At 31.3% G+C, this 26,891-nt stretch overlaps 2 protein-coding genes and 1 non-coding gene across 3 annotated transcripts; 2 read left to right on the top strand and 1 right to left on the bottom strand.

Moving 5' to 3' along the window:
* Nucleotides 1–6,413: 6,413 nt before the first annotated feature.
* Nucleotides 6,414–9,076, top strand: LOC113845802 (serine/threonine-protein kinase RIPK-like). The gene is made up of 5 exons (XM_027473382.1): nt 6,414–7,081; nt 7,226–7,361; nt 7,445–7,581; nt 7,677–7,800; nt 7,927–9,076. Exons 1-5 carry the CDS (start codon nt 6,698–6,700, stop codon nt 8,571–8,573), a joined length of 1,428 nt encoding a protein of 475 aa, XP_027329183.1. The 5' UTR covers nt 6,414–6,697; the 3' UTR covers nt 8,574–9,076.
* A 10,829-nt stretch (nt 9,077–19,905) lies between these two features.
* On the bottom strand, nt 19,906–19,987 carry TRNAS-GCU. The gene has a single exon. It is a non-coding gene; the product is annotated as a tRNA-Ser (tRNA).
* Nucleotides 19,988–23,300: 3,313 nt separating this feature from the next.
* Nucleotides 23,301–26,822, top strand: LOC113847931 (subtilisin-like protease SBT1.8). Its single transcript, XM_027477265.1, has 2 exons — nt 23,301–25,147; nt 25,240–26,822. Exons 1-2 carry the CDS (start codon nt 23,566–23,568, stop codon nt 25,902–25,904), a joined length of 2,247 nt encoding a protein of 748 aa, XP_027333066.1. The 5' UTR covers nt 23,301–23,565; the 3' UTR covers nt 25,905–26,822.
* The last annotated feature ends 69 nt before the right edge of the window (nt 26,823–26,891 follow it).

Here is a 26,891-nt window from a genome sequence, read left to right as displayed (position 1 = left end):
TAATTCAGTAGCTTTAAGAACCCTAATCGATTCCAGCAAGAAAACCGTACGTAATATTGTTTGAAAATTATTTGTGAACAGCCTGAAAAAGACTAGTGTTTTTGTCATGATGGCTAGTTTGATTGATCGGTATACATGTCCTACATTTTTGTCGTGCTTTCGACTTTCTAATCACAGTTGATCGAGTATTCTACAATTTGTGTGGTTTTGACCAAATAAAATGTGTAAGAAGACAATGTGACTATGATTTAAGTGAATGTACGGTTCAATCATGATTCAAGACGACTACGATATGGTAACACTATACCTAAGTTTGGAGTTTAAAAAGATCTTTTCATTTTGTGGTTCAAATTCTGCCATCTTGTTCTGCTTATTTTGAAGCTTCACGAGGAAAACAAAATGCAGTGCCAGCTGCGAACATAATATTAACTGGCGCTAGTTAAATTAGACAATTACCATTAGCATCAAATGAAATTGAAAATACATTAAATAATATATTAAAGAGTGTGGTGTTAATATCAAATATATAATAATTTTTTCACCAACAAAGCGTAATATTTATCTTATTTATTTTCTTCTTATCATGTTACACGATTTATTGCATCTCACTTTTATTTTATTCTGCATATCTCTCTTTTACTTGTGGCTGGCCTCATTCACACTCCATTAATAGGTTACTTGCAATCTGGCGTGGGGACTTAGAGTAGATAATAATTAACAAAGCTCCAAGCATTTTCAACATGCTTAATCTGCTCCCCAGTTGACTTGTGAATAAAGTTATCTAACGTGTCCACTCAACCCTTTTCTTTGTTTGGTTTAATTTCGTAGATCCAAAAGATTTTCCAATTAGAGTTCACCCCATTGGATTGATCATAATTAACTTTGGTGGGATCCCATTTTGCCGAGAGAGGCCCCTTCTTCTCGCACCGGCCACCTTCAGCTAACACCATTCCAGTTACTATATGTGAAAATTCATTAAAATCACATAACACCGGGATCCGGGTGGCTAGGCCCAGCATATGAATCATTTTTAAATCCCCAATTTTAATGATAATTTAGTCATATGAATTGAACATTTTAAAATATTCCATATCAGAATTATTATTATTTATTTTAAATTTAGCTGGGGTATGGATATGGTCCAAGAAAGGCAACACAAATGCAGCATTCGCATTCCCATTGTTGACACGACCCAGTTCTTTTTCCTTCGTTTGATCAAATCAAACCCCTAAAAGATTACTAAAGCTCGGTACGCGCAAGAACCCCTCCTTAGTTTCTTTGTTTTCAAAGCTGAGGGGACACAAATTGTGTATGTTTAAGCACGTTGTTTTAATTGAATGAAACGATCAATTGTTCCCCATTCTCATACAAATATTAGAATAAATAAATAAATTCAACTCACTTTTATAAAATAACCTCAAAAAATAATATACATTTCAAAAAAAAATATTTTAATTATTCTTAAAAGAAAAAACACAGACTGACCAGAAAAGTGAATCTTCCGCCCTTTCCGGGGCTGCTGACTGTACACTGTCATGCTTGCTTAGGAATTTATGGTCATCAATAAAACGCGTCGTTTGTCCTTTCTATCTTTGTTCGTGTTTGGTTTATAGTTAGTAATAATTAATTTTCATAGAGCAGAAAAATATTGTGATGTTTTTTTTGTTTTGGTAAAAAGTAGGACAACTTACGTTAAATACGCATTAATTATTAAAAATCAATTTTTAAGATTATTTATTCGATAATTTTGTAGAATGATATTGATAAATAAATAAAATTTAAATGATAAAGTGTAAAAATTGAAATGGAAAATAATTAATGTTGATAAAGCAGAAAAACTATATTGTGATATGTTTTTATTTTGTCAAACAGTAAGAGAGTTTATTTCAGAATATTAGACAAGCAATCTAACTTCACATCCAACTATTACACTTTATCATTGGTTTAGATATATTATGAAGTATAAATGTGAGATCCATTAAATAAAAGATAGAGATCGCATAATTTCATAAATTTTAGTTGATAATAAGAGTTATATTTAAAATATTATATGATAAAAGTATATCATCAATGTTTTTTTTTATAAAGAACCATGATTGCTTTGGATACCTTCATGGATTGTGAGTTAATGTAAAAAGAGAGAGAAGAAAAAGGAAAAATATAGATACTGAATAGTGTGGTAAAAAGTAAGAAATTGATATAAATAAATAAATAAATAACATAAATAAAATGAAATTTTATTTTTATTTTTATGTATATCTATTTTTTTCTCATTTTTTTTAATTTACCTAGACTAAAGGACGAAGTAAAAAGATAAATTTTTAAAAAATATTAATGCTTCACATTTAAAAATTAAATAAGCACATTTTTGAATGGCTAATATTTTTTTATAAAATGATTAATTAAATTTATCTTGATAATTTAATTTAAATACAATAACAGTGTAAAAAATTTACAGTATTATTTAATTATAAATTTTATATCGGTTATGATAATTATTTTTTGTAATAATTAATCTATTTTATTCCTTTTTTTCATAATAAAATTTCAAGAGAAAAAATATTGCATCTTACTGTAGGGTGGTAAAAGGTCACTAAATTTTAAAAATATTTATAAACAAACTGATATTTACCTTATCCTACTAGAAAGAATAAAGATTCAAACTTATAATATATGATACATGAATCTCAATTTTTTAATGGAAAAAATATTCAGACAATATTCCATCTATAATCTTCAAAAAGTCTGTCTCTAATCAAAACATTTTTAATTATAAAAAATGGTTATGAAATGAAAATTTTCATCACTTATTCGGAGACCAACTCATTCTATCTCTGGTTTTTCAAAATGATTTTAAAAATATCCTTTAAAATTTGTAACTGACCATGACAAATTGTTGTCTATCCAAAAATCCACAAGACAAAATATTAACAACAAAGTGCATCGTAATAAAGTAAGAGTAATGGTTTGAAAGTCTTCTATTAGGCGATCATTTAGATAACACCATCCCTGTTTGTTCCTTCGCAGCATGCATCCATAGGATTATTATTAATGTTATGGAGTAGTATGAATTGTATACGTTGACTATGTGACTATCTTTATTTTTTACTTTGTTATGCAACTTGATCGGCAAAAAGTTTTATATGTCAATCCAGGTTATTTATTTTGATGTATTCTTGAAAATTACAACTATTTTGAAATAATAATTTAAATTCAATCTTTCTCTGAGTAGCCTATTTACATGAGATAAATTATTTTTATTTTCTTCTATTTTAATACTATTTTTAACCATATTTATTAAACTTCCCATTTATGCGAGACTTATTGTTGGACTCTGTTAATTTAGACACACACAAAAAAACCCATTTTTATGTGCATAGTTCCTTGTTAGAATGTGAATTGAAGGTTTATATTTTGTTATACTTGAACTTTATATGATTATTAAATTATATTTAATCTTGAAGATGTATACTTGATTTTTTTTTCATTTGTTTGTTGTAGAATATTTTAAAGCTCTTGTTATGTAATATCATTTAATTATAAATAGATATTATAATTTATATAAAAAAAAAAACTTATCAAATGTTAAAAGAAATACTAACATTCGTCTAATTTAATATCTTAAAACTTATTATAATTATGTAACCATGTTTATATAATTATATGGATACTTTTTTTAATTTACGCGTAATCCTATTAAGCAAATAATTACGCAATTCATTATTTTTTATAAATATTCAAAAGATATTTTCGATCTCACCTTCGGAATCCATGTGTACCATTTCAAAATAAATTGATGATGACGAGCATTGACTTTGCTCCCCCAACTCCAAAAAAAAATAAAAAAAAAATCCAATACCTACTCCCTGACTGCGACTCCTTTGATTTGTCACCTTTGCTCTGCGGCAGTAAACATTGCGGGATGCACAGTAATTATTTACGATGTTTAATTAAGTAATTTTAATTCAGAAACTTGCTAATTTTAAAGCGAGAGCAATTAATTTTAAAACAATAACATTTTTTATTTCTAAAAAATAATTTTGAAGAGTATATTATTTATATAAATTCATTTTTCCTTCTCCTCCGGATCATTAGAAATTTAGAGATGACAAAGTAAATCGATATTTTTGCTAAAAGTAGAAGGATTCACCCTATTTATTTTTTAAAGCATACTAAAATATTTAACCTAATCCATTTATGAATAATTGACGAGCAAGCAAACTGGGCCACTAAAAATAAAATGAAATAAGTTAGTAGGTTAATCTGTTTGCACAAATAAAAAAATAAAATTTAATGAAAATTTATAAAAAAATACTAAAATAAAATTGAAATTACATTTTTATACAAAGAATTGTTAATTAATTGACAATAAAAACATTTAAATTATTTTATTTTTTAAAATAAATAAATTAATCAGTTTTAATTCACTATTAACTTGTACTTTAGCCGTCTTAACACACACATTAATACTAATTTTTTTATAAAAGTGTTTGATTTTTTTGAAAAATAAAAGTACTTTTAAGAGTTATTTTTTTTATCATATTAAACAATTTTTTATAAAATAACTCATGATACCAAGATATAACCACATACTTTTAAAAAATGAAAAGTAATTTCAATTTTTTCTAAAAATACAAAATTTAATTTTAATATAAAAATATAACTTTTTATATAATAAAATTTTAAATTTTCTCAATTTTAAATGTTTATTTTTTTACTTTGTTAATATTTTTTTCTTATTTATACTCTTAAATTATTTAATATTTGTTTGGTTACTCTCTTTATAACGACACACGTTATGAAGTAAAATCTGTCCAGAGTTTCTGAGGCATGATTTATGATGCACATTTAATAAAAGGAAATATTTTGTACTTCCTAAAAAACCACATTAGGTTAATCTATGGCACCCTCAAATTTAAGAGGGTATTTAAACCCTTATTTATTGTAATGTCATGTAAATAATAAATACTTTTAATGAGCTGTTAATCTAATAATTTGAAGTTTATTTGCATTCAAGGAGTTCTAAGGGGATATATGCGAAATTAAAAATAAAATAACTGTAAAAGAAAATTATTTCCCAATGGCCAATGGTGCCTTTTTCACGCTTGGAGTCTCCTCCAACGGGGAAGGAAACGTGATATTGCAGTTGCAGAGTCTTGATGACGGATTGCACTGTGCATTTATCAGCACCCGTTCTTGTGGCCTGCTCCTATATGATAGCACTGCTCTTTCAGTCCCTTTGCATTTGCAATTTTTGATTGGTTTCGATGAATCAAATTCAAACTCATTTATGTTGTGAATCACATTAAAATGATGGAGCTGAAAGAATGTCGCTGCAACTGGGGAAACGGAGCGGAGGTCGGTGGAGCCGGGGAAGGAAACTCCGAGGGAAAGTTGGTGCTGTCAATGGTGGGCGCTGACTGGGCGGTAACAAACTTATTCATAATTTCATACATGTCCTTACAGAGGTTCTTATATGCAAATATGCTTAAAATTATTAGGTTAACTTGTCATTAAAAATATTTTTAATTTTAGAAATTATTATAATTTGTTCAACTAATAAAAATTACTTTAATGATGATTTACAATTATTATTGATAGAGTAAATTTAATTATTAATTAAAAATTGAGGAAACTAAAGTATTTTTACTTATATAATTAATAAAAATTTAAAAAACAATTTCATTAATATAAAATTTTAAAAAGTGTCACTAAATAAGAGGCGTTTTTATATATTTAATTTCACATCTTAATTTTTTAAAATTTTTATAATTTAAATTTAATTCATTATAAAATCTTAAACGTATTTAATTTTAAAAATTAAGAAATATAAATGACAAGAAACCCCTCTGTGTCTACTGTATAGCGAAGCAGCTGGGGCCTGAATTTGCTTGTTATTTTGACGTGCTTCGTTTGCACTCGTGAAGTTTTAGATAACAAACAACAATGTTGATGGAAAAATAAAGTCAGCGAAAATCGAGGAGAAAAATAATAGAAGTAGCAGGGGATGCAAAATGCTACATCTGGTTAGAGATAATTACTCTCATCAATTTTTGTACGCTTAAGATTACAAGATTTAAGAGAATAAGTGATATTTTGAATTTTATAAAAAAGTATTATCTAACTTTTTATTATATCAGATTTAATAAATTATTAATTTTGCAAAAGGAAAGATAATTTAAATTAAAAGGTAAATCATTATGTAATAATGAGGAATATTTAAATGTGTAATGGATAGAAAATGAAAGGAAGCATTCTGGAAGGTGGTGTGTATAAAGCATTCCCGAAGCCAGAGTTGCTTTTCCAAATTTATCACCATAAAAAGTTGCAAAGTCAAGGAGGGGGTAGCTGCGTCAATTTACTCCTCTCCCCATTCATCAAATATAAACATAATTAATTCGGTTTAAATCTTTGGTCTTTTCATCCTCGCCAAACAACCACCACCACCCTTTCTATATATATGTAAACAGAGTAGAATAATTCCATGTATTAGAGGACCTAGACAACTAATCAAATATAAAGCAGGTGAAAAATTCAACACAGGGCTAGAAAAAGGAGCTTCTCACTCTTATATATACATTCTCTTCTTGCTCCAGAGCCTCCTCAAACATTTATATAGAAGCATTTTTTGTAGCAGATTAGAGCATTTTATGAGATTGTAGATAGTTCATTGTGTTATCGTCACAGATAAACTGTCATGAAAATCACACTGAGATCGATCTTCCCTAGTTGTTATAAGGGTGAATACGTGTCACCCTCACCAAAGCCCACCAAGGTCGTGGCTACAAAGGGTGGTTCTTCTTCCAACAGGGTCTCTATCACGGATTTGAGTTATCCAAGTTCCACGTTTTCTGAGGATCTGTCGGTTTCTCTAGCAGGGTCTAACCTCCATGTTTTCACACTTGCTGAGCTCAAGATCATCACGCAGAGCTTCTCTTCGAGTAACTTTCTCGGAGAAGGAGGGTTCGGACCTGTGCATAAGGGGTTCATCGATGACAAGGTTAGGCCAGGTCTCGAGGCTCAACCTGTTGCTGTTAAGCTCTTGGACTTGGATGGTTCTCAGGGCCATAAAGAGTGGTTGGTGAGTACCCTTTTCGATTTTCATCAAGAATGTGTCACCAAGGTTTAATTAATTACAATTATTTATTTCTTTTCGGTTCTTTAATTAGCAAGTATTATGAATCCTTTTTGTACTTATGCTTTTCTTTTGGTTTTCTGACCACAGACTGAAGTTGTGTTTCTGGGTCAACTAAGGCATCCACATCTTGTCAAGTTGATTGGATATTGCTGTGAAGAAGAACACAGGCTTCTGGTGTATGAATATTTACCACGAGGAAGCTTAGAGAATCAGCTATTTAGAAGTAAGATTTCTCTTATGTCATCTTATTAGTTCACTTTGCAATAAGTTCAACTATTAAACTTCTTTTTTCGTTGGGAATTGAAGGATACTCGGCATCGTTACCATGGTCAACAAGAATGAAAATTGCTGTTGGAGCTGCAAAGGGTCTAGCCTTTTTACATGAAGCTAAGAAACCAGTCATCTATAGAGATTTCAAAGCTTCCAACATCTTGTTGGATTCTGTAAGTATCTCACATTATCTTTCATCCTCTAATGTTCAATTTGGATCTCCTTCATCAATTATTTTAACTCACTGCTTTTTTGTTCCTTCCGTCAGGATTATAATGCAAAGCTCTCAGATTTTGGCTTGGCAAAAGATGGCCCTGAAGGAGATGACACACATGTTTCAACAAGGGTCATGGGCACCCAAGGCTACGCGGCCCCAGAATACATTATGACAGGTAGTTAATTGTTAATTAAATTCACCAATGCAAAAGAATGGCTAGCGATTAACTTGAATTCTATATAATTAATTATTCATTGCCAACTTAGTTTTAACATGTATGTATATATTTTTTTCCATATAGGACACTTGACAGCAATGAGTGATGTGTATAGTTTTGGAGTTGTCCTCTTAGAGCTTCTAACAGGTAGAAGGTCAGTGGACAAGGGGCGCCCACCTAGAGAACATAACCTGGTGGAATGGGCCAGGCCCGTCTTGAATGATCCGCGGAAACTTGGTAGAATAATGGATCCAAGGCTTGAAGGTCAATATTCTGAGATGGGGGCAAGAAAAGCAGCTGCATTGGCTTATCAATGTCTAAGCCACAGGCCAAGGAGTAGACCCTCAATGACCACAGTGGTTAAGATTCTTGAGCCTCTTAAGGATTTTGATGACATTCCCATTGGACCCTTTGTTTACACGGTTCCAACTGATAATGGAGTGAAAGAGAGTGAAACACCAAAGGAGAGGAAAAGGGAAAATGGTCACCATCACCGTAGCCATCATCACACTAATGCCCATAAGCATCATGATAACAGTGAAATGCATAAAGATGCAAATGAAAGTGAAGCACCTAGGGAGAGAAAGAGGGAAAATGGTCAACATCACCGAAATCACCATCGCCACAATGGGCATAGGCCACATCCACTTAAGGCGCCAAAGCCACAGAATGATGAACACCAAAATGGTAGAAGAAGTGGGTCAAACTCGCCTGATAGCATTGCATCATAAACGCAAGGAAGCGTGGCTTAATTGACACAGAGATCACAGTGTAAATAGATATTTCGTGAAGAATTGTCACATAGTGTGCCAAATACTAGTGCTAGGCTAAGTGTAACAAGCCTTTCAGCCAATAAAAGACAGAAAATATGAAAAGGAGGAGGGGGTACAATTGTAATCGTTCTTGCATGGAAAACATGCTTGAGTTTTTTTTTTTCTTCTTTTTTTCCTTATTTATTTATTGAATTTCCTTATTGATTTTGAATTGTCTATAGAATGGTGATTTTTGTTCCCCGAAGAATCGAAAGACTAGTTCAATTATTGGGACAATTACCAACTACGGTTTTGTTGAAAGATCTGGCAACGAAAGCGAGTACAGCTCAGTGGTTTGACCAAACGACACGTAAATGTGTCCACTTGCTAATTCTCTATGATAGTAATTTATTAAGCAAGAGTGCAGGACAGCAGGAAAGCCACCCTCATTATATAAAACGTTTTTTTAACAATAATTACTTATTATATTTTAATATAAATTATTTTTAATTACTTAAAAAAATTAATGTTAATAATTTATTTATTTATTTTGTAGTTTGCGGCACATGAAAGATTTATGAACCGAGGATATTCCAAATATAGTATTGTGGATGATCAAGTCCCAGTTGGTGGATTATTTTTACTTTTCTTTTTTTAAGATGATAATTATAAAAAAAATATTAACTAGTATTTTTAAGTCTTTGAATAAGGATTTTTTTAAATATGAAAATGTGTTTAAGAATATATAATAAATAAATTATTATTAAAATCAGAAGATATTACAATATCTAATATAGATTAATAACATTAAATGTTATGATTGTTAGAAAATTTTGTTATTTATTAAATTTTTATTATGTTTTATGCATACATTAAAATAATAAAAACATAATAATACCCTTATTTTTATAACTTTCAAATACATTTTACCGTAATCTACAATTAAAAAAATGAGTGTGTATTAATTTTTAACCAGTTAGATTATCAACAACTCTAAAATAAATAATCAATGCAACATGCATGGTCGTAGGAAACGGCAACGATGTTGAAATATTAAAAGATCAACTAATTAAAAACTTCATTAGGAACTGGATATCTTTGCATCATTTTGACTACGGGCTAGGTATTAAATGGCGAATAAATTAATCATTGGATTAAAAAATAATAAGCCATCGGATTTCAAATGTTAACTTAGTTTATACTTTATTTATGTGAACAATATATATATATTATCATTATGATCTTGATTAACTGCAAAATTGTTACAGCGTGATTAATTTTTGAAGAGCAAACAGGCTTTCTCTAACACTGAAAGAAAGTTGTCAAATTATGTGGTCCTCGTATATACAAGCTAGGCTAGGGAATATCAATTATACCAGATAGCATGACAGAATGCCACCAACTTCACCATAGTGCGCAAGAGGAAGGAAATCAGATATGAGATTTTTTATATTTTATATTTATTTTTTAACATTTTATAAAGTAAATATTAATTAAAAAGTTATATATTTATTATCTTAAAAATATAAAAAGATTTAAAATTATTCAACCATATATTTTAGCTCAGATCGAATAATATCAATGAGTCCGACAACCCGTCCACACGAAACCAAACAGCACAACAATGTTGATATTTTCTTAATCTGTTTGATTTGCCAAAAATATGAACAAGACAAAATAATGAAGGACAAATTATATAATATGTGAAGATAAGCAAATGACATTGCAAGGTGGATTTGACAATGAGCTTCGGCAAATTATGTGGGTTTTAAAACTTGCATGATGGTGAATATTTTATTCAACTTCGTTAATCATTATTCATCAAAATGACAAACAGTTGGGTACTATCTGCGAAAATTTTCCACGTTAGAGTAGCTGGTTGTCAACATATTTAGGCATTCAGCCTTAACATTATCTACTGGTATTTTTAAATTATTATAAGAGGGCATGCGTGGTCAGAGAATTGAATCGGAAAATATATGTTCAGGGCAAAATTACCGAATATTTAATTAAAGATAAACGATACATAATTAGTGTAATATGTATATCGTCTGTGCTAAAAGAACAGAAGGGACAAACTCATAGAGCTCCTCCTTCTTTTCTTTCTTGATAATATACCAGTTAATATTAAGTGGTCAACATTTTCTGCAATACCGTGGCTTCTTACATGATGCTGCCTAATAGAGTTATTTTCTATGAATGAGTCTTTTTTATCTGATCGGGCTGCTAAATTTAATTCAAATAAGGCGTTGGACTTTGTTTTCTTTTTAATTACTTGAGTAGTTCTTCATTTTTTTTTCTCATAGGATAATATTTGGTTGATTAATTTGGCTGTTACATAATGCAATACCGTGGCTGTTACATTTTTTCTTCATTTAGTAAGATTGTTACATTTAATTAATTAAAATTAAACCTGATAAAAAAATTGCCTAATATGATGAAGTCAGGACCTCGAATTGGACTAGCTCAAAATAGAGTGAATGACCATCTTTTACCATTTCTGATTAAGATTAGGTCTTTATCTTTTCTTTTTTTTTTTGGTTGCTAAAAGCAATAATTCTTACGTATTTCTCTCAAATCGTTGCGTTATGAATAATGAGGTTGTGTTAAAGAACTGGTCTGAAATAATAGGATTATTTATTTTTTGTTCATAAATTAAAATAAAGAATGTTATTATTAACTAATACGTTTGATAATGCCAGCCTCCGTGGCGAAACATGTTTATTGTGAACGTGATAATTGCCATTAGTGATTCAAAGGAGTTAGGAGGTTTTGCTCTGAACAACTCGCAAGTTGCTGACCAAAATATCTGGACAAGCATATAATATATGTAAAAGATCGAAAGGAAGCATGGTAGTTTCAACAAAAGTAATGGCTGCTTTTGCAAAATCTGTGGGTGGATGCTGAGGATAACGTAGGAGCTGTGCCTTATACTCGTCATCAAATAATATTAAGGATAAAGATTCTTCATCATATTCTACTCCTACCAAATCATAATTTAAATCATATCATTCATCCATTTTCCTTACATTGGTTTAGTTTTAAATAGTTGTTCAAAGGTGGTACAATTAGAATAATACTGATATCTAACTTTCAGTCGGCTGGAACCCTTTTGTATCAAGAGGCTATATATATAGCTAATATAATAGTATAAGACTTTGGAATATTAAGAGTTTAAGGGAGGGAAAATATTCTAGAACGCATTAGTCTTTTGAATACATTAGTCATATGAAATGGAAGCACGTAATTTTGACCACTGTACTGCAGAATTAATTAGCAATATGTTAAAAAGAAAAAGGCAATTAATCTCTTCTATTTTGCATTGTTGTACTCGAGCCATTAGTGGGAATAGAACTGCATCTGCAATACAAGCTTAAAGGACATGCAGGAGGGTTTGCACCTTATTTAACACTCCCAAAAGAAAACAGTCAAAGATAAATGGGCAGCGCAATGATTTGTTGGACTGCTACAACTCGCTAGCGACATGCTGATGAAAGCGGGTCACTGTGGCACTGGAAAATCGTGCCTTTTTAATATAATTCAACTATCATTTTTAATTAAAAATTATTTATTTTAATTAATACCTTTCAAATACTGGTTATCAAGACCAAAAGTAAATACTTTGGATTGGGTCTGCGTTTCTCTATGATTATTAAGGTGATAATTAAGGTTGATTGGTAACTGTACCTGACAAGTTTTACTCATTTTTCTTACTCTTAACGACAGCTTTAACTACTTTTGCTGCCTAACATCATATTGATCACACCAAAGATGAAACCAAGTCGCATAACTTTTTCCTAATTGCAATCAGATCTGAAGCACCGTTTACGCAAAAAGAAATAAAGAATCAAGACCAAAAAATATTAAAATTATGGGTGAAAATTGATACTCACATGGTTGATTAATTCTACCATCGTGACTTCTTTTGCGCACTTCGTCGTTTCAAAAACGTAGTGTCGATACAATGTTTGGATTACTGCTTACCTACTCGATCTTCAAAATGCACATCATCGCCTTCTTTTTATAATTTTGCTAATTAGTGAATTCTAACGTTGTATTACAACTGAAAAGCAAGCAGCTCTAATCAACCGTGAAATTCAATCAAATGATGTTAGGTTATACACAGTTCCCGCGGGAAAATTCTCATATAAATTGCTAAACAGTACTAAAAAACTATTTACAAACAATTTATTTTTAGATTACCTATGTTAGTATAGTTTTTTTCAACAAAAATTGAATACTAATATAGACTTTATAAATTTATACCAACAATATGATATAAACAAAATATGTTTAAGTTAAAATTAATTGAAAAATAATATAAACTTATATGCTTGGATTTAAATTAATTTTGAGAGTTGCTAAACTCTCTCTACCTTGACATCTATAATTAAAATCTTAAGTTTGCAAATTCGTTGTATTTGCGTATATATATCAGCATTCAATGTAACAAAAATCATGACGAGTGCTGGCGACTACTACATCTTTTGTTGACGTGTGACATAATATAGAGGTGCATTACTCTTTTACCTTTTTCTTTTTGATACCTTGATAAGGTTTGGTAAAAAATAAGAAGATTGATATGATTTATTTAAGCTAATAGTTTACCTTTTGTAAAAAGTATTTACCTCTCAAATTTAAAAGTAGTTAACTTTAGAACATGTTTGAGACGAAGAGTTTTAAATGGAAAGAAAAGGAAAGTGTTTTTTTTTTAATTTATTTCAGATAAATATTTTAATTTTTTTATAATAAAAACAATTTATCATAAAATTTAATCATATTTATTTTTGCTTCATGAATTGTACACATATAGCTCTCTAAATTTAAAATGAAAAGCTCTAACATTTTAATTAATTACATCTCCTTCCATATATCCCTTCAACTTAACACACGTATACATACTCACCTTTGGCCTTACCCTTTAACATTAAGTTTTTATGTTTTACCTCTTCATTTTTACAGTGGCCAAATCTGTATAGCGAAAACTGAAAAGATCCTGACGAATCAACGCGTGGAGACCTGAAGAATCAATGCCGGGCTTATAAATAATAGCCTCTGCAAAAATCTCAGTTTTAGGGTTCAAATGTTTTAAGCTTTAGAAAAGTTACAATTTTAAAAATCTATAAAAACAATTCACTTTTTTAGTATATAAATTTCATGAGCAGTAAAATTTTCCGTGTCTTTAATTATAAATATAAAAATATATTTTGCCTTTAAAATATTATTATAATTATAGTTTGTTTTCTGAAGTTACTTCAAATGATTTCATGAAATAAAAACAAACAGGTAATTTCAGTTATAATTCAGATTACTTGTTCCTCAATAATTATTAGTATAAGTATTGGCAAAGAAGGTTACCTATGTTGTAATTATAATTAGAAAAAAATACTCCTATATCTCTCACTTTAACTATGAATTGATGAATTTATTAAGAATTGGGTATGGTTTCAAATTACGAGACATACGCGTTTTTATTAATCCATAGAAATAGGTTAATTAATGTTGGGGGGACTCTTGATCATAACCAAATTCAATTCTGAGCAGATTAGTTTGACCAAACATTCAAATAAAAGCAGAAGTTGAATCGTGATTAGTAGGAAGTGTCTTCAAATGTGAGACTGAGAGAGAACAACAAACAGCTCATCATGTAATGAATTTTGAATATGCGTTTATTTCGTTTGTCAACGCATTTTAAATGTGAGAGACTGAAATTTTTGGATGCAGGTTTAAGCATCGCAGGAAACTATTTTCTCGTCTTATTTATAAAAAAAAACTACCTATTAATATTGTTTCTAAATTATTTATTTTAAATTTTTTAACTGTTAACTTTTTTATACTCTTATTTATTATTAAATTTATATTAGCAAAGCACTCATTTATTATCCATATAAATAGATATGCTTATTTATATTATATATAAAATTACTAATTTAATTATTTCATACTATAAATATTTTTAAAATATAATACAAAACATGATATATATATATATATAGCTATTTTTTATTAATATTAATGAACTGATTATTTATTTTTTATAAATAGGATGAAAGCTATATTATTTTTAATTAATTTAGGGTATCGCTAAGCAATTTAATGAATCAACAAATGATAAGTTTTTAAAAATTATGCTAAAATTAATTAAAATTTATGAAGATGAGTGTATTTTTTTAATAAAATTTTTTATTTTTAATCAATGCTGTTAAGATATCGATTAGCACTTTTTATTAATTTATTGCAAATTCAGATAGAGTCAAATTGAATAGTTTTGTTGCTCGCTCACGTTCATACCACTTTGATTTGTTCATAAGGAAAGAGACAGGAAAGGCTGGCGTCTCAAAATAAACTCACCGGCACAGACAAGTTACTGGGCATTAATAAGTCAACGATGTAAATATAGTTCTACTAATGTTTACCAAGTATATATATAATTTACTTATTCAGCTATATATTTTTATTTTTTTTACTTTTAAACTTTGTATATCTCTTACAACTCAGGTGACAAGAGTCACGATCAGTTAATTTCTTGTGTATCAAATTCAATTGTAAGAAGGAACGTTATGATTCTGTACTTGGTAAGAAGTTTACAATTTTTTTTATCCGCAAAACGAAAATAAACTATAAACATACAAGGCCTATTCTAACCCTCAATACAAGGTTCTTATATTTATACAGAGTAATAGTTCTTCAAACATTGGATTGGACAGGGTTAGAGTTTATAAACTTAACTTTTAATTTTCCTGTTTGAAGTAAAAGCAGTTTTGGTTTAAGCCAATCAAATACCATTTATTATTTTCTTTTAACAAAATCAAGTTTGGTTGTCTCGAATCCACGCTTGACGCTGTGTTGCTACGGAATTAGCATAGGCTTCATTTTTCTTTATCAGCAAAAGAATAACTCAAATACAATAAAAGGTATACCCCAACCCATACAAATTACAATGCTTTTAAACGGAGCATAAATTCCTTTTAGCCAAACAGAAAAAGGAAATTTGAAATCCTTAATGTAGGCTTCGTTGTCGTGCATTGATCATGCTTACGACTTTCTCCTAAAAAGCAATTTGATGTGAACAAAAGTTAAACCCTATTTGTCATAAGAATATTTATTAGCTGCTAAGCATATTTACTTGAAAAAAATGTGCATGTCAAACCAAAATTGGAATAATAATGCAAAAATTCATCATGCAGGCATTGCATTAGTGCTTCAACATAGCATATTAAAAAAACAGTTGACTTGGTTCAAATATTCTCCGAGCATTTAAGTAATGTACATAAAAATTTAATGCTTCTATCTATGACTTTTCATATGAAAAATCCATCAGTATAAGGGTACAAACAAAACTAATCGATCACATGTAATTAGCTCGTCACCAAGAACACACAAAACGCTAGCATGTACAAATCATTGAATCAACCCTTACCCTTTTTCTTAAGTCAAACGAAGAAAATAGAAGAAAGTCGAGGGAACAAAAAGCTACGTTATTTAAAATGCTCATTCATTTCTTTAATTTTAATAGAGCATATTAGTCATTTGTTGCCTACAAACTCAAGTCTCTAAGTATTTTCTGCAATAAGAACTAAATTAATCTGTACAGTTTACATGTATTTACATAAACAAAAAAAAGTTGCGGAATTCAACATAATATACCATTTTATTTTCTTTTTAGTTGATCTTATTACGAAGATTAAATAACAAGAGTCTCCCTTCTTGCAAGTAAATAATATAATGAAGTCATTGCCTAACAAACAATAATCTCTAAGTGATGGTCAAATTGTCTTTTTATGCCCGGGCGTAATTTGGGTAAACGAAGTCTACGGTGTGAATTATTACTAGAGAAACTTAATATAAGGTGAATTCTTAATTTTTATAGTGTTTTCTTTAAAGCACGAAATCTTTTAGCATAGCTTTATAATTAAGATATTCTAAAATTTTATTCTTAAAAGATAATATTTAATTATAATGGTAGTTATAGTCAAACCAAATACAAAATTATTTTCTATAAATTTTTAAATAATTAATTGAATCTCTTAAATGATTATATATTTATATATATACTTTTTAAATATTTTTATCTAATGTATGTATAAAGATATATAATAGTTTTTATTAATTTTTAAATATTTAGAAGCACCTAAAAAATAATTTTTAAATTACATAATTTTATCAATGAATTAACAAAAGAATTCAATTAATTTAAAATATTTTAAAATTTTAAAATATGAAAAGTTTTTTAAAAACAACAAAAGGACTAGAGGCGGCTGCCTCGTTTGCAATGGCATCAACGGCCATGACCGCGTTTAAAATAAAAACTGTCAAAGTGTTCGAATCAACGAGCAAAACTCAACCTCAATCCTTATTAACGAAGCCAAACAGAGTGTAAACTAGAAAGAAAAGAAGTTTTGAGTGATTTTTCCCGGAACTTGCTGTGCTCTTACCCCGAAACCCCCGAGGTTTTTCCCACTACTAATTAGTGGTTTATAAGAACTACTAGTGTATATGATTTCAAGCCAACGAACCCTTTCCAAATATGCCCACTATGTTCATTTTCTACCTCTCTCGCTTCTTTCTTATGCGCTTCAAATTAGAAACCTAGCTTTGATTTCCGTTGTGGGATGTTCTCTGAGTAGTAAATAAAACCCTACAAAGTTCCTCTATCATCTTTGGCACCATTTTCTGGAGGCAATAGAAGGAAAGTGATGAACCGTGACAAAAGTATAGATAGAGTAATGAAGCCGCGAAGGCGTGATCCCCAAAGATCAAGAAACAATGGTGGTGGTAACGACACTTGCGGCCACCATAGCTCTGTGTTGGGTCTGTGTCGCTTTCTTCTGGGGGTCCTTTTATTGTCCTTGATCTTGTTTCTTTTCTTTTATTTAATCTTAGGCTTAGGATGAAAAGGATAAACTATTATGTGGCGTGGTTAATAAAATGAAAAATTAAGCACTCATGAATAAAGTTCTTTGTAGTCATCACTCGGTGGATCAAGTTCCATACACTTTCAAAATAGAGAGGAGGGCTCACAAGGTTAAATTTCATTATAGCAACCGTGGTGATCTGGTGATGGTGTTGTCGGCGGCAACAACGGCGGATTGATGCATACGATGGTGGATGGACCTTGATCCACTAGATAGATAGTAGTATTTATGATGAGATGGTTTAAGGGTTTTGTCCGATAGGACCATTATGTATGAGAAGTGATTTATTTATTATAAAAGTAAGTTTTAGTTAACTTATTTTGTATTAACTTTTTTATAATAATTAAATGTTACTAATTTAATCATTAATTTAAAATTCATTAAAAGGTAAATTAAATTTTAAATTTTTTATAAATTTTAAAAATATGTCATATTTTATCTAATAACTTTGTTTTAATGTACCATGTATTTTTATAAAAAAAAATATATAAACAAATACAAAATAGGCATAGAGAATTTTTGCATTGCACTTGTTCTTATGAGATTCCATTTTCTTTGTATTTCTACAGTGTCTTGATACCATTGATGTTAAGGGCTGTGCACTAGTTTTTTTTTATTTTCTTGAGCATTTAACCTTAAATAATAGCGAAAAAAAAATGCTAATTTATCTAAAATTTGACATATATTTAAAAAATCATTAAGCAAAATAAAAAATTAATAGTTACTCTTAAAATAAATCAATCTGTTCTTTCTTTCTCTATACATATCATGAGTAAAAAAAGGGGGTTCAATATATATATATATATATATATATATATATATATATATATATATCTGTTCGTCAATAGGAATATTATTTTTTAAATAAACAGAAATAATATTCAGAGTTATTTTACAAATTCACCTTTTGACTCGATAACTAACTTGTCCAGCAAAAATATGGACCACAGAATGTATTATATATAATGCTTAATTAATCTAAGTTAAGAAATTAATTATCCAGGTCCCATCCTTTGAAAGTGATCTATGCGGATATAAATGGACACAATTAGAGAATGACAAGAATATCTACTTGCAAAAGGTGATTGAGATTCAAGCTATTTTAAAAAAAGTATTTAAGTAAAAAATTTAACTATGATAACGCGACAATCTATTCTATAATAAATCGACGAGAAAGTATCATGAGGAAAGAAACATTAATAAGATAAAAAGAATTAAATAAAAATATCTTATTCTAGCAACATTTAATCAACAAAAAGTTAAATATATAATTTATAAGAATAATAATAATAAATGATAGCTTAGCAAATAAATTTACATAAAACAAAACTTAATAAGATCATTTGAACAATATTTATTTATATAAATATAAGTTATATAATACTTTAATATACAAATTTTTATTATTATAATAATAATAAATAATTTATAAAATAAAGTTATGTAAAATAAAAAAAATAAAATAATTTCACCATAAATTATTTATCCAAAAAAATAAATTTCATTTTATAAAGTTATAGTATAAGTTATATTTATATAAATATATTTTAGTAAAATTAACTTATTAGTTTATTAAATATATTTTAAATTTATATATTACATTTTGTTATTATAATTATTTTTTACTAAAGTATTGTATATCTTGTTTTTGTATGAACAAATATTTGTAAAATTATTTGATTTATTTTTTATTAAATTATTTATTAAAATATGTGTTATTATTATGATATTCTTATATTTATAGATCTTTTGATTAGCAAAGTTTATAAAAATTTAATTTTTATCAAATTTATCAACTTTGTGTGATCCACACATTGTCTAACTAGATTACACTTAATTAATACTTTTTTATATTATTACATTTATAAAAATATATTCAATCAGTAGATATTGTTAAAAAATAGTTATTGTTTACTTTTTATATTACTGATTTTTTTAAGATGTGATATTTTCCTATTAATTGCAGAATAAATTAGTTTATTTATACATTTTTTACCATGTATTGTTCAGGAGCATATTAAAAAAATCATTAATTTTGTATGATATTTTGGTTCAGACAAGTTGTGTAAAATTCAAACGAATCAAAATCAAATTATTCATCATATGTATGAGAGGCCCAATGGGCTAGTGTCTGTAAGTGAAGCACACTGTCCACCCGGTGAAGATGGAATGTTCCTTTCAAGTTTCAACAACCAAAGCTGTGTAGTTTGATTCAATTTGTTAATTTTCATGCTGCTCTTAATTGAGATATAATTGATCTGTAATCTATCTTCAAATGTTACTTAGAGCACCATTAATGCTATTTTCTTTTAAATTATATAAAATAAAACAACTACTATCAAGCAACTTGCTTTCATCTAGTTGATAGACTTACCTTCAATAATGATTAAAAATGACGTCGCCTGAGAGATTCGAACTCTCGCGGGGAAACCCCATGTACTTAGCAGGCACACGCCTTAACCACTCGGCCAAAGCGACTTTTTATTTGAACATGTGTTTTGCTTTAATTTTTGTCCTCAGATGAAAACTAAAGCTTGTTGGAATACATATTCATTAAATTTGATTTTATCCGTTTAGAATTATTTTCATAATTATAAACAAGTTATCATGCTTTGCGCTTTTTATGTAGATGGGCCATGCATCACTTGATTTATTCAGATAAACCCGTGAATATGTGTCAGATGAAAGGATCCCCATAAGTTTTGTAATTTTTATACAAAGGGACAAAACATTGATTGGGGAGATTACAATGCAGCAAGGTATCTAAAGTTGTACTTGATTAAAATGTTTTTTATCCATATATTAAGACATGTAAATACAAATGCATTGTCATGTATTTCTATTATGTATAGTTCATCAAACTTTGGGGGGCACATGTGAAGAAGTGCTGCATGCAAAGCCAAAAGACATTTTTTCTTTTCTTCAGCTTCCACCTATGCCTTTCGTCCTCGTCCTAGTTTTGCATGATGGGTTCTCTTTATGATAGAGATGTTTTGATGAAGTCAAAGGAGCATCGCACTGTTGCTAATTTTAATTACCTATGTGAAGAGAAGGTAAGTGTGCATGCCTAATGTCTAAATACTTCACTAATTACCTAACTAAGTCAAGTTGAGCTAATTACAGGATTATAACATGTAACAAAGTTCTCCTTTTCAAATAGTATTACGCCTTAGCTGATAAACTTTTCCCCCATTAATATGTACTTTAGTGTTTATTCCTTCTCGTTTCATTTGACAATGTATGCATAATTTTTCTTTTGTGCCTATTAATTGGCCAATTTTTGACAATTTTGATTAATAATTGTACTAAGTTATTTAACCAAAAGGAATAATAAACTTTATCTTATAAGTTAGAAAATTATTTGAAGTAGTCTATAAAAACAAAAGTAATTAGTGAGATAATTAAAATGATTATACACTGATACTCTTTATCGCAGATAAATTATGATTAGTTGTTTTTGAAAAAAGAAAGTAAGAATCTGGTGGAACACTAAGACACTATTCAGCATATGAGTTGGATGTGCACTCCACAACAAGGAAACCTGTGAATGGAGAAAATTAATAAAACATGTACGTACATATATGATCGACCATCCTTGTCGTGGTGCTACTTTTTGTTGTGCTGAGCTATTATATAATCGTTTCTCTGTTATATTGTTTATTTCATTACCAAGTCCGTGAGTGGATAGCATAATATACATTGCCTTATCTACTAGGAAACAAAGGACACTTTGATAAAATATTACAATTTTTTAGAGGTGCATGTATTTAAATAACGACTACGAAATTTTATTTATAATAATTTTTTATCAAAAATATAAAATATCATGCAATTTAATATAATAAAAATATTATTAATTTTATTATTTTCAACGAAATTTTATTATTTATTACTTTTGATCACGTGTCTTTAAATATACATTAAAAAGGTTATATTGTTTTAAAAGAAACGAAACGTCAAATTACATATGTCAAGGCAGGAAAAAAAAAAACGTTTTTGTTTGAAGTTTATAAATATCTAACGATTTTTTCGACTCATAATGTCGATAACATATGAAATAAGTTTTAGAAGACATTTTACTTCAATTATAAATAGAATTAGAATATTTTTTTGATTCATTTTTCAGAATGAGTTAAACTTAATTTTTTTAATATGATTTTATAGTGTATCTAATTTAAATGTTTGATCACTAACAAATATTTAATTTTCAAACTTCACACAGTAAATATCCAATTGTAAATGATAATACATATCCATAATTTTTTTAATCAGTAAACTAATAAAGCTATTTAATAATTATAAAATAGAAAAAAAATACTATAGTATTTAAAAGCTAATTTTTAAAAAACTTGTTTAAGTAGCATTCAATTTATAGTTTACAAATATTAATCATTTTATTATGTTTTTACTTTGTATTCTTTAAATAAACTAACAAGTACAAATTTTAAATCATTCTTTACTCGTTTTATTCTAATATAATATTATATAATTTTTGAATTATTTAATATATTTCAACTAATTTTATCAAATAATTGTAATTCAATTGACAACATATAAATTTCAACTAATTTTATTCAACAAAAACTTCGAATATATATGTATAGTAGATATTTGCAGTTTAGCAGAGAAGCTCAACAGCCCATTGCTAATGCTGGGATGAAAGTGATGATGTGATTGAGCAGTGAAGTAAATAAGCATAAAGAAAGGGACTGGCATCGATTTCCACTAAAATATCCTCTTGTGGTCAACAGAGAATGGTGAAGATTTACCCAAAAACAAAAAGAGTGGTAAAAATAGATGGACCCATTCACCGTGACGCGTTTCCAGCTGTTTAATCCATGTCTTCATATGCTTCTTCTTTCACCAAGACAAAAATATCTCCCCCTAAATCTATCCTTTATAATCTCAACTCACACTATCCAAAACCAGTAAATGCATGGTTGCACGTAATCACGTACCTGTTATAAAACAATTTCACCTAAATATTAACACTGTTAGATGTGTTTTGATATATTTATTATTTAAGTACTTATTTAATAAAAGGGTTCAAATAATAATTCATATGACAAATTTCATTAAATAAGTTTAAATTTTTTTAATAAGTTGTACCAATAAACTTAATAAAATATGCTAAAAACAGTTTATAAAGGTTATAAACCAATTCTTTGAAGTTATTTATACATCCTTCTAAACAAATACTAAGACTACTGTCGAACGTTGATATTGAAAGCTCTCTCTCTTTTCCTGCCGCAATATTAAGTACACATTTATAGTGGGATTTTGGGTAAAAAAACAAAGTTGAAAGAAGGAGTAATTTTTTCATTGAAAAAATTAATTTGTTAATTTAAAATAAAATAATAATCTAACATAAATTTATTATCTTATTATTTATTTATTTTTATAAATTATTAATTTTAGAAAGTTCTTCATTTATATTTTCCCCCCACAACATTACTCCTTGTATCCTAAACCTTCCACACACTATTGATGGATAAATATTTTGGGACATGTTAAGGTAGAAAACAGTTAAAAGAAAATGATGGAAATTAATACTAAATTTAACAACAAAAAAATATGAATTGTTTATATAAATAAATATATTAAATAACATCTTATTTTATTTATCTCTTTTTAAAAAATCTCAATAAAAGATTTTTCTGAAAAAAAATTACACGCGTTGAAAAAGATTAGCCTATATTTGTGTATAAGATATACTTTTAATGAACAGTAATATATATGATACAATTTCAGAGATTAAATAAAAGCTTAGTCTATTCTTATCGGAGGTTAGAAGGTGGAGGAGCAGGGGAAGGGAAAGCCGTTGGGAAAAAACTGAAAAGCCCGGGATTTTTAAATAGGAGTGAGGAGGCAGAGCGAGAGATATACATAGTTGAACTCTAATGGTTTAGCAAACGGTAATTATAATTTCTTACTGTCTATAAAGCCGATAAGAGCGAAGAGTGTTTCACTCGTCTTCTCCGATTCCATTTGTACTTCTAATTCCCTTCCATCATCCTATCATTATCTGTGTGATTAAGGAAAAACAAACTAAGAAAATGAACTCAATTTCTTGCTGTTCCATTATCTTCCTCCTTCTCCTGCAACTCAAAATGGTGTCAGTCATGGCCGCGAAGAAGACTTACATAGTGCACATGAAACACAGCACCCATCGTGACTGGTACTCCTCCGCTTTCGATTCTACTGACTCCCTCCTTTATGCGTACACTACCTCTTACAACGGATTTGCTGCCACCCTAGATGCTCAACAAGCCCACGCGCTTCGCACTTCCGATTCAGTCTTGGCCGTCTACGAAGACACACTCTACACGCTCCACACCACTCGGACCCCCGAGTTCCTGGGCCTCCAGGCCCATTCCGCTTTCTGGGAAGACCTACACCAAGCCTCACACGACGTCGTTATTGGGGTCCTTGACACCGGCGTGTGGCCAGAGTCCCAAAGCTTCGACGATTCTCAAATGCCTCAGGTCCCCACACGATGGCGCGGCACGTGCGAGTCGGCACCTGATTTCGACCCTTCCCTCTGCAACAAGAAGCTCATCGCTGCTCGGAGCTTCTCCAAGGGCTACCGCGCAGCCTCTGGGGGCGGTTACGCAAGAAAAGCCAGAGAAACCGCTTCGCCCCGCGACCGAGATGGCCACGGCACTCACACTGCCTCCACCGCCGCCGGATCCGTCGTCAATAACGCCACCCTACTCGGCTACGCCACCGGCACCGCCCGCGGGATGGCGCCTCAGGCGCGCGTGGCCGCCTACAAGGTCTGCTGGACCGACGGCTGCTACGCCTCCGACATTCTCGCAGGCATGGATCAAGCCATCCAGGACGGCGTCGACGTGCTCTCGCTGTCCCTCGGCGGCTCCTCCTCCGTGCCTTACTACTTCGACACCATCGCGATCGGAGCCTTCGCGGCGATGGAAAGAGGAATCTTTGTTTCGTGCTCGGCGGGGAATACTGGACCTCGCGCGGGCTCCGTTGCTAACGTCGCTCCGTGGATCATGACCGTCGGAGCCGGCACGCTGGACCGGGATTTTCCTGCGTACGCCATGCTCGGGAACGGGAAACGCTTCGCCGGCGTTTCGCTTTACAGCGGAGAAGGCATGGGAGATGAACCGGTCGGTTTGGTTTATTTTAACGACCAGTCGAACTCGTCCAGCAGCATTTGCATGCCAGGGTCGCTCGACCCGGAGAAGGTGCGCGGGAAGGTAGTTATTTGTGACAGGGGGCTTAACGCGCGCGTTGAGAAGGGTGCGGTGGTGCGCGACGCGGGCGGGGTTGGGATGATACTCGCGAACACGGCGGCGAGCGGAGAGGGACTGGTGGCGGACAGTCACTTGGTAGCGGCCGTAGCGGTTGGGGAAAGCGCGGGTGATGAGATTAGACAGTATGCGTCGTTGGATCCTAATCCGACGGCTGTTCTGAGCTTCGGCGGGACCGTGTTGAACGTGAGGCCGTCGCCTGTGGTGGCAGCATTCAGCTCTCGTGGGCCCAACGGTGTGACGGCCCAAATATTGAAACCAGATGTTATTGGGCCTGGCGTAAATATCTTAGCGGGATGGTCTGGGGCTGTTGGGCCATCTGGGTCGCAGGACACTCGCAAGACCAACTTCAACATCATGTCTGGTATTATTGAATTCCCGTGTTAGCTTAAACTTGTGGGCGTTGTGTTGTTATTTTGTATCTCATATGATGTGTTGTTAACCTTCCATGTGTAGGAACGTCCATGTCTTGTCCTCACATAAGTGGGTTGGCTGCGTTACTGAAAGCAGCTCATCCAGATTGGAGTCCTAGTGCTATCAAATCTGCACTCATCACAACCGCCTATACCCATGACAATACTCAATCCCCTCTTCGTGATGCAACCCGAGAAGCCTTCTCCACACCCTGGGCTTACGGGGCCGGTCATGTCAGCCCACAGAATGCCCTCTCTCCAGGCCTTGTTTACGATGCCTCGGCCCAGGATTACATTGCATTCTTGTGCTCTTTGAACTACACCCTTAACCATATACAACTCATTGTCAAGCGTCCCGATGTTAATTGTTCTGTTAAATTTAACGACCCTGCCCAACTCAATTATCCCTCCTTCTCCGTTGTGTTTGCAAGCAGTCAAGTTGCTCGATACACGCGCACGTTGACTAACGTGGGGGAGCCAGGGTCCGTCTATGATGTTGCCGTGAGCGGGCCATCCATGGTGGGGATAACGGTGCATCCTATCAGACTTGTGTTTGGAGAAGTAGGACAAAGCCTAACGTACACTGTGACCTTTGAGTCCAATAGGGGTGTTGATGATTCCTCTACTTCTGAATTTGGTAGCATTACGTGGAGCAACGATCAGTACCAAGTTAGGAGCCCGGTTGCTTTTACATGGACCGATTTATGATGTTGTGATCTTACACTATTGTTCAACTAAGGCCCAACAGCGATATGCAAGAATTACAACCCCAAAAACGAAAAAGATGATTGACTCGATAGAGCAATTGTAATAACAGATTTAGTTGCACATAGTTAAAGCTAATGCAACATAACACTGACCTATCACGTGGCATAATGCCATGCACTTCAGAACCCTTAATCAAAGTGGAAAAACAATGAGTGAATTTGCGCAACCCAAATTTATGCCGTCACAATCTGAATTGGTGTTGAATAATGATGCATCTAATGATATGTTTGGCTTTACAGTTGAGAATCCCCAAAGTGCGGTTAAGACAAAAATAAGATGGAGAAAGTTGTAGCCGTACTATAATTAGAAGCATTTGAAAGTGAAAAGCAAACGTGCACTAAAAAAGGCAGAGATATGCAAGTTATGAGTATGCTTTCAGCTTTTCCCTCATCCCGGAATCAGGTGGGCAATTTCACAAATGTGGAAACACTTGACGGACAATTTAGAGGTCCTGAGCACCCCATGTGCAATTCATGAATTTATTTAATTTCTCTTTGGTACTTGGCATGGCTTGCAGTTAATCAGGCGAGAGAAGGTGGTAGCATGTTCTACCGCAGTACATACTACACACGGTCATTTCAAAGTTAACACTTCCTCTGAATTTCTAATTACTAGTTATTTCGAAGTGTCTTATTCCGAACGATCTTGGCCATGAATGGCTACTAATCGGTGTACCAAATGAAAAGACATTTCCTGTGTCCTGTGTCAGTTATGCAGAAAAAGGTAGCTCACAGCAATCACTTATTTTCCTGCCGTGCCATTTGATTATTTCGTCCATCATCAACTTTCTTGTAGGACCACAGAAGTTGAAACTTGGAGGGAAAAAAATCAATAAGACAAAAAAGAAAACACTTTTCTCTTTTCTGTTTTCGGAGATAAAACACTTTATCCTTATCATGTTTTTTAGGAAGCTGACAGCGCTTACAA

This window comes from Abrus precatorius, unplaced genomic scaffold (assembly GCF_003935025.1).
Source record: "Abrus precatorius isolate BTA unplaced genomic scaffold, Abrus_2018 Scaffold8, whole genome shotgun sequence".
Lineage (NCBI taxonomy): Eukaryota > Viridiplantae > Streptophyta > Magnoliopsida > Fabales > Fabaceae > Abrus > Abrus precatorius.
Note: the sequence above shows the minus strand (reverse complement) of the source record. Positions and strands in the feature narration are given on the sequence as shown.